Genomic DNA, 12,359 nt, shown 5'->3' with positions numbered 1-12,359 from the left:
TGAGTTGGGCTCGGGGCCATAATCCCCTCAGATTCAAACCCGTGGGTCCATTACTGAAGGTGTTACACCCTTACTTAAATGGGCCTTAGGTTTTACTTACTGGCCAGTAGGTTGTTTCATTTGACACCCCCCGCCCCCCAACACGGTTTGTGGTGCAATGTTTGTTTTTTCACAGGCTTCCTAAGTGTTCCTCTCTTGGGGACCTCCAGGCTTTCTCATGTCTTTAGGGCTCTTTAGGTAAGCCGGAAAAGCAAACAAAAGCATATCTATTATAAGGTGAGTGGCTCTCACGTTACCCTCCCATTTCAATGCAGTCGCCAGTGTGGACCAATTTCCTAGTGACTGATATCTTCACAGGGGCCAACATGTCAAGGGATGGTGTAATTGATTATCTTGGATATTTGAGTATGCCACTTTCCCTAGTTGCAAGTCCCACTAATGCTTCCTTCTCCAGTTGTGTAGAGAAGTTGTTTGAAGACGGTTTGACGTGACAGTGAAGCTTGATAGACATGTATGATAACATGCAAAGTCAATTAGAAGCCAAGATTTGCATTTAATAGAGCATGTTGATAGAAATGATCATTTTTCGGCTTCCAAGATTCATCCAAATGAAAACCTCTAGGCTAAAGTGATTAGGTGACTAATGTGTTTAATGGTTACGGCTTTCCAGGCTTCTCACATTGAGTTTTGATATGTGATGAAAGCCGTATTAAAACAATATCCTTTCCATTTAACAAAGTTTTATTTGTTTAATCATCTCTGGTGTAGGTTTAAGATCCATTAAATATGGCTGAAAGGCAGAATCCTTTAACAGTTCCTCTCTTTCCTTTTATGATTGTATTATTTTAAGAGGAAACGATTATTTGTTGTTATTTGATATGAATCAGTTTACTTTTTGATATTATTTTCAAAGCATTTGGAACCCAATGCATCTAGCAGAGCGAGAACCAACAAAACCTTAAGTCCTAGAATGAGAAACTGAGAGCTGACAGAGTAGATCATTTAACTCTCTTTTCACAGTGATAATCTGCTGTAAGCATTTATCCAACAAACGTACATCTGTTCCATCTGGCTTTGTTGTTGACTTTTGCTAGAACTCACAAGATTTCCCAAACTTGTGGACATAGCGCAAAGCCATTGAACCACAGTAAAGGCTTTTATCAGAATGATCCAGAACATGGTATGTTAATGTTACTCTGTTGGACTGGTTCTCTGCCGTTGCACTCTTGAGGAGGCACTTAGTACAAATTCCTCAGCACAGTCCCAACTGTAAAAACTGTAGGAAGGAAAAAAGACCACAGGAAGCACGCAGTCAGTGATTTAAAAATGAAAAAGAAGTGTATAAGAGGAATCCTCTTTGAAAAATGATTGATTTCATAAATAATAAATCACCAGCGTGGAAAAACCACAACAAATGTGCACAGTATCACTTTTGGCAGGACAACGGTTGCTGGTAATGTTCAGCTGCCTGTGTTCTACTACTGTGTACTTCTTGTACCCTTTTTGTTTTTCTCCCAGGATTTCAGTAGTGCAACAGTCAGCAGATTAAATCTTCATCTCAGTCACATATCTTGCTTTTATGTGCACTTTAATAGTTGGACTGCTATGCAGCTTGACCGACAGCCAGAGTCTGGATTTTGCAGCCTGAACCAATACGAATGAATGTGAGCATGAGTAAGCTTGCTTGGTTTTGTGTGTGTGCCGTCCCTTTATGGGATTTGAGCCCTTGCAAAGCATGCTGGGATCGCCAAAGCTCTACTTATGAAACTTAATTGAAGGAGGGAAAACAAAAACAAATGCAGGATGTTAAAATTGTTCTTTATTGTTGTTTTTAGGGACAACGTATACTGTAATTATCAGCATGTTACATCTTTACCACTGTGAGACCTCACAAAAATTGAAAATCAACTATGAATATATATGATTTTCTAGTTTTATCAAATGTATTCTCAGCATGGAGCTTCATGTTCATCCAAGTCTTTAATGCAGCATCCTGACCAGTCAGTGCTTTTTTTAGGCTTCGTCCCATCTCTGTCCTACATGGTTAGTTCAGTCGGCCAGGGGGTCAGAGCAGCGCTGGCTGCACAGCCATCAAAGCCCTTTTTATTCTGCTAGGATATCCTCCAGACTTGATCACAGTAGTGACAAACACATGTAGTAATCTGGCATGGGTCATGACACCATTAAATGCACGTGCCAGGCATGCCCAGCTACTGCCTTAAGTAGCCTGACGTAGGCTTGCCAGAGTTGGAGATTAAGCTTAGCCGACAACGTGCCGCCACTGGGTCACAAATTGTCAAAACAAAAAAAAAAGAAAGAAAGAAAAGAGAAAAGAAATCTCTAATTAAATATCTCTTTTTAATCCGCTTGGAAAGTTTTAGGACAACAGTTGAGTACATTATTTCAACAAGGAAACTTAAGACTTGACAGCCAAATTTATTTTGGTTGCTGCCCCGCAAATAGCTCAGATACATATATAAGATTTGTTTCCTCACATACTTTTCTAACGTGCCCAACTTGTCCAGGACCGCTCACTGTTTAATCAGGTGCTTACATGACACCAGCTTACAATCATCTGAAAACATTTTATTGACAGCAAAACTGCAAACTAATCATTTTCTGTGACATTATCAGACTCTCGTGTCGTTGAGTAATTTTTTGCCCAGTCTTCTGTACAACCTTGCTTCAGTTTTCATTTATACACAGTTCATTTATCTTTCTGCCACAGCATTTCACTGTTGATGGGCTCCAGACTTTGAGCTGCTGCAACACTCATTCTGTTGTGGATTAGCTGGTGTGCTGTAGGTCATTGTTATAAAACACGACTCATTTTCAGCCAAGTTGGGAGCTGTTTGACAGATGACTTCATAATTGATTTGACTCTAATTTTGGCATACTAAGGAGTGTTTGGTCAGCTGAATGACTACAAAACCAGGCCCGTATCATAATCCTGCCACCACCGTGCTTGACAGTTGGTATGAAATATGATGGTAAATGAACAGCAGTTGTACATTTATTTTCCTGTGTTGCTGGGCAGTATAATACTCCTCTTTTTAGCTACAAACTACATTCAGATACTCACACACACATCCATTCAGAGCAGGTTTTTAGTCTGTACAGTTTTGCATTTGGTCAACACCATGCTTTTTCTGTAGAGTTTACCCTCTCATAAATCAATGCACAGGAGGCAATGTGGGATGCAGTCAGTGTCTGGATTTGAGGGGTTTTGCATTTGAACCATCAACCTTCTGATGATTGCCAGATGACTGTTCTACCCCTTTAGTCACAGCCACTTTGAGTGCTGCAGTGCGTTGATATGCAATGTGTGTGGTACTGTGCCTGACTGAACATCTCCTCTTCTGTCTCTTCCCCCTGTTCCAGAAGTATTGCACTTTGTGCAGATGCAACTTTACAAAGCCTAAACTATACTTCCATGTTGTTTTTAGAGAGGCAACCCTTCCACAGAGTCTATACTAGTGCAACCGTTTTTCTAGTTGTAAACTGTGAAATGTAACATTTTACATTCAAAGTGAGTAGAGTCTGAGATGTAGCTCTTTTTGTCTCCACGTTCTTTGAGTATTGTAGAGTCTTATCTCAAGATGCATCTATTGGGATGTCCACTGCTGTTAAGAGTTGCAACTCTCTTTTATGTTTTCCATTTGGGAATAATCTTTCTGACTGTAGAATGATTGATTCCAACTTCCTGTAACTAGTCCACAGGATAACCATTCTCACATTGATGGGCAGTAACAGTGGCTTCTGCAGAGCATTACTAATGTCTTTCCGCCTTTCATTGGCACACACACCTGAATGTCATTGATCTATCAAAATGCACATACTAAAAAATAATTTGATCAAATTAATTGGATTAGTCACACTTTATTTACTCACTTTATGCCAGTAGATAAAATCAGGGCGTTTTCTTTTCACACACTGCATTTTGGCTTAGCGTTTGTAAAATAAGTGACGTCATGTAATGTGCTGTTTGATGGTCACCTGAGGTTGTTTTCCTAAGTTTAACACTTAATACGGAACAGATGATCGTTTTTTTTGTTGAAATATGTACTTTCTTTTTGATAAGCCTTTTGATAATGTGATTTTCTGGATTTATTTTTCATTTTGTCTCTCATAGTTGAGATATACCTGTGATGAAAATTACTGGCCTCCCTTATCTTTTTAAGTGGGAGAACTTGCACAACTGGTGTCTGACTAAATACTGTTTTGCCCCACTGTGTGTGTGTGTGTGTGTGTGTGTGTGTGTGTGTGTGTGTGTGTGTGTGTGTGTGTGTGTGTGTGTGTGTGTGTGTGTGTGTGTGTGTGTGTGTGTGTTTGCATATACAGGACTGTCTGAAAATTTGAATGTTGGGATTTTCTGTAATGCAATTACAAATTGCAAGCCTTTTATTATTTTAATATTGCTGATCATGGCTTACAGCTTAAGAAAACTAAAATATCCTATCTAAAAAAATTTGAATATTCTGGGAATCTTAAACTGTAAGCCATAATCAGCTATATTAAAATAATAAAAGGCTTGCAATATTTTAGTTGATTTGTAATGAATCCAGAATGTATGACATTTTTGTTTTTTTAATTGCATTACAGAAAATAAAGAACTTTATCACAATATTCTAATTTTCTGAGACAGTCCTGTGTGTGTGTGTGTGTGTTATCTATATATATATATATATATATATATATATATATATATATATATATATATATATATATATATATATATATGCAGCTTGAGCACAAACTGGATCACTGACATTTGCTCTCAGCCCAGTTGGTTTCTCACTCCTTTGCAGATCCTACAGGCGGAGAGTTAATGTCACTGCTCTCCAGTGGTGGAAACGTAGTCGTCAGAGACAGAGATTAAAGATTTTTGACGTTCTCATGCATGTATAAGCCGCTTTCTCCCATGCACCAGGCCGGGCCCCCGGTCTGCATGACCTAGAAGACGCTAGACTGGGTGACCCAGTGGTCATCCTAGAAGCCATCTGGCAACCCACGTCTTGTGTGGCTTACCCATCCCACTGCCTCACGCAATTCCTTAAGCAAGCATAAGTGTGCTTAGGAGGACTTAATCTCAGAGAAACTGGTTTGGGCCACACTTGTTGACTGCCAGTATGGATGCACCCGTCTGAAAGGTCATGGGGTTCCTTTAGTCATGTAACACTGAGACAGTGATTTTGGCAGCGTGTCCTTTCCATCTGTTGCGGAATTTTAAAACGGTGGATTGGTCGTTCCTCGACAAAGGATTGTGGCTTGTGTTGAAGGTGTCTGCATTAGCTAAATAGTGAGTAAAAAGAGGATTATTTGATATCACAGGCGGCTGGTGGTATGAGGGCACAACTGTCGATACTTTTAAAACTTAAGAAGGCCATGTGGTATCACTCATAGGATAAAGCTGTCTGTTGCACAGAGTTGAAGAAAGTATTTGCCAAAATGTGACTTGGGGGTGTTTCTGCTGTCCCGTGAAGCACGGAGGGGAAGTGAGCGAGGCTTCAGCCTGTCTCCACTTGCAGAGGGGTCAGTCTTGGCCTTTTGACTGTCTGCCAATGCAGGGGCCAGTGTCTTCCAGAAGAGGGCCTTGACTCCAGGCAGAGAAGTCAGCCAGCCAGACAGGCAGACAGCCACATCGTCTGCAGTCTGGGTCTGCGGCTACAGCCGGGACCAGGGCGGCTCATGTTACCCAGACAGATTTGTTAACACTGTTTGGGTCCACTCAGCTTTCTAGCCAGGCTTCTGAGCCAAACGCGGCCGAGGTGACTTAATCTGTCATTAAACTCACATTACACCCGGACAGAGACTCTGATCAGGGGGGCGGAGACAGCACTCACTCTCCCACTCGCTGGCATGGCTGGCTGGCTTTAAGCAGACGCAAAGAATACCCCCCTTCCTCCTCTTCCTCCTCCTCCTGTCCGTTCTCTTCATGCCACACACCATGGCATGGCTAGACAGCCCAGCACGGTCTAGACAAAAGCAATTTCACTTGAAGTTGAAAAGTAATTTGGCTATGTGATGGGCATCCTCATGAGTTTCTTGGCTTTTTTTTTTTTTTATGCACAAGCAGTTTTGTTTTCTCGTATTGTTTGAACATTACGCTATATATTTTTAGATTGATAAAATGTTCTAAGAATATCAGATAAAAATGTGAATGTTTTGTAGTAAATAACCCCATAGCAGAGGTATTAATGCCATGATTGATGATGTTCTAGGCCATCAACAAACAAACACGAGATGTGAAAACCAGATTGCAACCATTACTGAAAGAGCAATAAAACACATCACAAGTGTCATCAATCTCTTGGTTATTTAGCTATTAAAGAAAGCTGACCCTCAGATTTAATCACCTTTTTTGAGAGTCTTCAAATAATTCACACTCTTACATGATGAATATGATGCTTTTACTTTTTACAATACAAACACATCAGCCAAACGGAGCATAAAATAATTTAATAAGGTGGAAAACGTCAGTGTTGTTGCATGGAGGAGATCAGTATCATTTCATCTTTTTTTTGTCTGAGCCGCTGATGGTAAACATTTGTCTTTTGTACGTTTTTTCTCTGGCTGTCAGACAAACAGGAGGCGAAGGCTGACCCCCGCTCACATCAGGCAAAAATATTGCTTCCATTACTCGCAGCTTAAAAATGTCAGAAACCCTAACAGCCTGCAGTACCATCACTGGAGGTCTAAAACATTGTTTCCCTGAGAGAGTGCTGAGATTTGTTTTTAGCGAACAGCTGGTTCTGGTTCCTCCCCGAGAGCCCACTGTACCCCCACTGTTGAGGGCAGCCAAAAGAAAACATGTGAGCGTTATAATGAACTGCTGCAAAGAGCAATGGCAAGCCAACAAACCGCATCATTTCCAAATGAAGGGGCTGTTTTGTTTCATTTAGTATTCATCTGTTTACGCTCGTTCCTTTTATTCATTGGTTTGCACTGTTGCAAACACAGAGTTGCACTGACACTAATTTGAAAACATCAGAAAAGTCTTGCCAGCCTCACATGTCACTGAAAGTCAAGATAAGCTCGTCTTCCTCTCCCGTGATTCGGTGGCTGGGTTGACGATAGGAATGGGCGATATTTTACCGTTCACGATAAACCGTCAAAAAAATTCCCCGCGTTAAGAATTTGTCATCTCACTGTAAAAATGATAAATTCCTGTTGATGACGTTTTTGTGTAAACCCTGATTTATGGTTCTGTGTTAAATCCACGCACAACGTACGGGAAGGAAGGAAGGAAGGAAGGAAGGAAGGAAGGAAGGAAGGAAGGAAGGAAGGAAGGAAGGAAGGAAGGAAGGAAGGAAGGAAGGAAGGAAGGAAGGAAGGAAGGAAGGAAGGAAGGAAGGAAGGAAGGAAGGAAGGAAGGAAGGAAGGAAGGAAGGAAGGAAGGAAGGAAGGAAGGAAGGAAGGAAGGAAGGAAGGAAGGAAGGAAGGAAGGAAGGAAGGAAGGAAGGAAGGAAGGAAGGAAGGAAGGAAGGAAGGAAGGAAGGAAGGAAGGAAGGAAGGAAGGAAGGAAGGAAGGAAGGAAGGAAGGAAGGAAGGAAGGAAGGAAGGAAGGAAGGAAGGAAGGAAGGAAGGAAGGAAGGAAGGAAGGAAGGAAGGAAGGAAGGAAGGAAGGAAGGAAGGAAGGAAGGAAGGAAATGAGCCTGAAAGAAAGAAAGAAGGAAATGAGCCTGAAAGAAAGAAAGAAGGAAATGAGCCTGAAAGAAAGAAAGAAAGAAAGAAATGAGCCTGAAAGAAAGAAAGAAAGAAAGAAAGAAAGAAAGAAATGAGCCTGAAAGAAAGAAAGAAAGAAATGAGCCTGAAAGAAAGAAAGAAAGAAATGAGCCTGAAAGAAAGAAAGAAAGAAATGAGCCTGAAAGAAAGAAAGAAAGAAATGAGCCTGAAAGAAAGAAAGAAAGAAAGAAAGAAAGAAAGAAAGAAAGAAAGAAAGAAATAAATGAGCCAGAAAGAAAGAAAGAAAGAAAGAAATGAGCCAGAAAGAAAGAAAGAAAGAAAGAAAGAAAGAAAGAAATAAATGAGCCTGAAAGAAAGAAAGAAAGAAAGAAAGAAAGAAAGAAAGAAAGAAAGAAAGAAAGAAAGAAGGATAAATTCCCGTTGATACATGTTTGTGTAACAAACATGGCGGATTTGAGAGCGAGGACGTTGAGTCATTAAAGTTTTTCAGTACAGGTGTAACTCATTTAATTGTTTTTTATTAATTCAATTTAATTGGTGTAGTTTAGTAGCATTTAGTATTCTTTTAGAGCAGTGATTTGGGGGTTACAAAGACTGAATGTGGTGATAGATTTATAGTTACAAAGGTGGAGTTGAATTGGTATTTTTATCATTATCGGGATAAATGCCAGGATTTATCGTGATACATTTTACCACATTATACCGCCCATCCCTAGTTGACGATGGAACTGACCCCACGACTCGTGTCCTCTGACTGCAGATCAAGAAGTACTTTGAGCTGGAGCCGCTGGCCCGAGGGAAGCGCTGGATCCTGGAGGGCAGCACCACCGACAACATGGAGGCGGTGAAGGAGAGCTTCGCTCAGTTCATCTGCCTGCTGGAGGACAAAGACACAGAGCCCGCGAGGATATGATGCTGACACTGCCGCTGCTAACAGACACTAGCAGTTGACGACCCCCACATCCTGCTGGTGCCCACGTACACACTCCCATGCACAGACACACACACGCACACATGAGCAAACACAACGGATGTGGGCCACTCTGAGATGTTTATTGTAAGTTATCATCCCTTCACTGCGGTGTGTGTCGCAGACTGACGGAGGAGAGACACCATTCAACATTAAACCCACCCAGGTTTCAAGACAAAAATTAAGAAAAAAAAAAGAAGTCTACTAACTTTGCCAACAATGGAAATAATGTTTTCCACTGTTTGTGCCATTGTGATCAAAGGTATTTAGGACGTACGGCAACCCTGTAGTCATCATTGAACACTAACACACTCATTCACACACACAGACACACATGCTTAGTGGAGTCCAAATTGTCTAAAGATATGTTTAGCAACTCCACTAATTGCTTTGCAGGATGTTTGGCTGAGAATGGTTGATGTTCTTTCCACTGAGAAGTACCGTGTGGCTGTCAAGTGAACTTCTTCTGTTTTACTCAGTAACAATGAATGTGTTGTGTGTCTGGAGTGCATATTCCCAAGCCTTGTGTTTATGTACGATAGTTACATACCGGTGTGCCGCACCGAGTCTGAGTATCTAATCTGAGTAGGTGTAGTCTGAGTATCTCATGGAGTATTATAAAGCTGCAGTGAGCATAGTGCCGAGTAGCCTCCTGTGCAGCCACACACAAGTACGAGCTACTAACGGTGTGACTTAACTTTATGAAGACGGGAGTCTTTTTGGACGAAGTGGGAACAAGGCTTTTTTTAACTGTGCAGCTTAGGTTATATTTTTTAGGTCTGTATGTTAACCTCGTAGAGCAACGTTGAGATTTTTTTATATGTCATACTTACATGTGTCCCAGCTTTTAATTATTTCGAATCAAAAACCAAAAACACACACAAAAAAAAATATATATAAAAGATTGACTTGGCTGGATGTAGCCACATAGTGGAGAAATGTAATGAATTTATTCCTTTTTCCGTGTTGAGCAAATGTCACTTTTTTTTTTCCTTTTTCTTTTTTCTTTTTGGAATTCAACATAATCTCTGAACACTGGCAAGTTTCTGCAGTTTCCCATCAGGGTGGAATACAAACTATCAATCAGCCTCAAGAACAGCTGCATGTGACAAGCCCCTGTCCGACACCCTAATGCCTTCCAACTGTCTGGACAGCCCTCCCCGTCTGCCGTGTATCGGTCAGCCCTGCCCTCATCCCCTCATCCCCTCATCCCCTCATCCCCTCATCCCTCGCTCCAGCCGACTCCGTGGCCGTATCACAACTCAACGTGGGGTTTTTGCTCCACAAGACATTTCAGCCCAAGTGCCGTCGCGTGGACTCCGCACCACCACAAAACAATCATATTCATTGTGCCACAGGTGTCTGCTTGTCCCCAACGTGTGTCTCAGTGACAAAGTATAGTCATTCTCAGCTGTTATTTCTTTGTCAGTATTTTCTCAAGTTTTTAGAGATTTAATCACTTTTTGTACCTGATGTGAGAAGTGAGTGGATCGGTGTATTTTGGTGGCTTGAATGCAAAATAAATCTTTTGACTGGGGTTTTTTGCCAGTGTTTTTATGTCATCTGTTCACATAAACTACAAACGTTGCACTCTGTTTGTTTTGTTTTTTGTTGTTTTTTTTTTTTAATTTAGTTTCACATTTTTCTCCAAAAATATTAAAATAGTTAAAAATTGAAATCGGATTTCACTTTTAAATGTATTTCTATGATTTTTGATCTGTTATAGTAATGTATTTGAAATGACTGTGATATTGAACACTGTCTCCGTGTATTAAACTGCATCAGTATTTTTATATTCTGCCTTCACAGGGTAATTCAGTGTGCAGTTCATGTTTGTTGCAGTCAGTTCTTAGCTCTGCTTCAGGTGAATCTTCCTACAAAAGCAGATTTGTTCTTGGTGTATCGCTGCAGAATGATGAGGATGAGTTAAATGTTTTCACGTGTCCCTGAAGATATTTTCGTCAGTGTCTCCAGTCTGTCAATTAAGGTGGCCTGCTGAAATCTGACACGCTGAAGACGTTTAGGAAAACACAGATGCACCGGTGGAGCTGAAGCCAGAGCTGCAGGAAAACAAAGCGATCAAAGTGGAGCAGCTGAAGAAAGTTTTGAGTGGAAAGTTAACCGACTGAGACAGGAGTTCCTGATAAATATACTCCACTCTGTACTAACTCTGCCTCCCCTTTTCTTCTCCTTTTGCCCTTCTTCCCTCTCTTTCAAATTAACCGTGTGGCTTTAATACAATGTGTGTCATGCAGGTTGCCCTGGCGACTCTTTGATCCTGTTTTCCAGTCTCTGCCTCTGGGGCAGACGTGCTTCTCTTCAGTCTGCTGCACACCAGCTCTGGAAGCTGTTGCAGCCCTGAGACAAACCATGGGCCGCTTCGCTCATCTTGCCCCCCCAACCCCCCTCTTTCCCCCCCTTGCACTTACTTTCTCTCTCTTTTAAGCCCTTCTCTTCCCCCTTTACATTTTTTTTCCCCCAACTCGGGTTCTCGCTATCTTTCTCTTTAAATCTTTCTCGCTCTGCTTCCCTTTGGTCACACCAAAACAGCCCTCCCTCAGCATGGGCATCCACGGTGCCCAGGGGGAAAGGAAGAGGCCAGGACCTCAGTGAAGCAGCCCTCCCACGAGAGACGGGGGAGTAGAGGAGGAGGAGGAGGAGGAGGAGGAGGAGGAGGAGGGAGATGGTGGCCGTCTGTCTGTACACTTGATTTAATTCACCTGAAGAAGATGCAGCTGATTCTCTCTGTGTCTGAGGCTTTACCTGCTCTGACTGGTGCTACCGTTTATCTGTTATTGCTGTTGTCTTCAATCGTTCCTCACGGGAAGCAACTATATCCCACATTCAATTCAATTTGATTTATATAGCATCTATTCAGAGGTGTCAAGTAACAAAGTACAAATACTTCGTTATCTTACTTAAGTAGAAATTTTGGTTATCTATACTTCACTGGAGTAATTATTTTTCGGACAACTTTTTACTTTTACATTTTCACCCAACTATCTGTACTTTTTACTCCTTACATTTTAAAAACAGCCTCGTTACTCTATTTCATTTCGGCCTTTAAAAAAAACTATCCAGTTAAATTGCTCCATCCGGATAGAGTGAATTTGGTTGTGGTTGTTTCAGATGTTCTTGTCCAGTTTTGTTCTTACATCCGTTCCCTCAGATTCCTGCAACTAAACTTGGATGTACATTCCAATAAAGGTTAGGATAAATGATAACATGCCTCTGAAGTTTGACTTTTTGCACCATTACAATACTTATAGGCAACTAGTCATCATATCTCCTGCTCTCTGAAACACATGTTAATGCTCAATAGTACACATACAGTATATGGTTCTTTAGTATATTTGCATTATACTAAGATGCATTAATTTTCAATGGCTTTTTTCCTTAATGGCTTTTCTCCCCCTTACATTACTTTTACTTTTATACTTTTAAGTAGTTTTGAAACCAGTACTTTTATACTTTTACTTGAGTAAAAAACTTGAGTTGATACTTCAACTTCTACAGGAGTATTTTTAAACTCTAGTATCTATACTTCTACCTGAGTAATGAATGTGAATACTTTGACACCTCTGCTCGTAGATCCCACAAGAAGCTACCGTGTATCTGTTATTGCTGTTGTCTCCAATCGTTCCTTACGGGAAGCAACTATATCCCACATTCAATTCAATTTGATTTATATAGCATCTATTAC

The 12,359-nt window shown here is 41.0% G+C and overlaps 1 protein-coding gene across 1 annotated transcript in view; it reads left to right on the top strand.

The window, feature by feature from the left end:
• Positions 1-10,307, top strand: part of arl15a (ADP-ribosylation factor-like 15a) — a 114,732-nt gene extending 104,425 nt beyond the window's left edge. Inside the window, exon 5 of the mRNA XM_061729538.1 lies at positions 8,447-10,307. Within this exon, the coding sequence (XP_061585522.1) occupies positions 8,447-8,599 (153 nt within the window). The 3' untranslated portion in view covers positions 8,600-10,307. The remainder of the gene's footprint in view (positions 1-8,446) is intronic.
• The last annotated feature ends 2,052 nt before the right edge of the window (positions 10,308-12,359 follow it).

This window comes from Cololabis saira, chromosome 9, assembly GCF_033807715.1.
Source record: "Cololabis saira isolate AMF1-May2022 chromosome 9, fColSai1.1, whole genome shotgun sequence".
NCBI classification, from domain to species: domain Eukaryota; kingdom Metazoa; phylum Chordata; class Actinopteri; order Beloniformes; family Belonidae; genus Cololabis; species Cololabis saira.
This window is presented reverse-complemented; position numbering and strand designations above follow the sequence as displayed.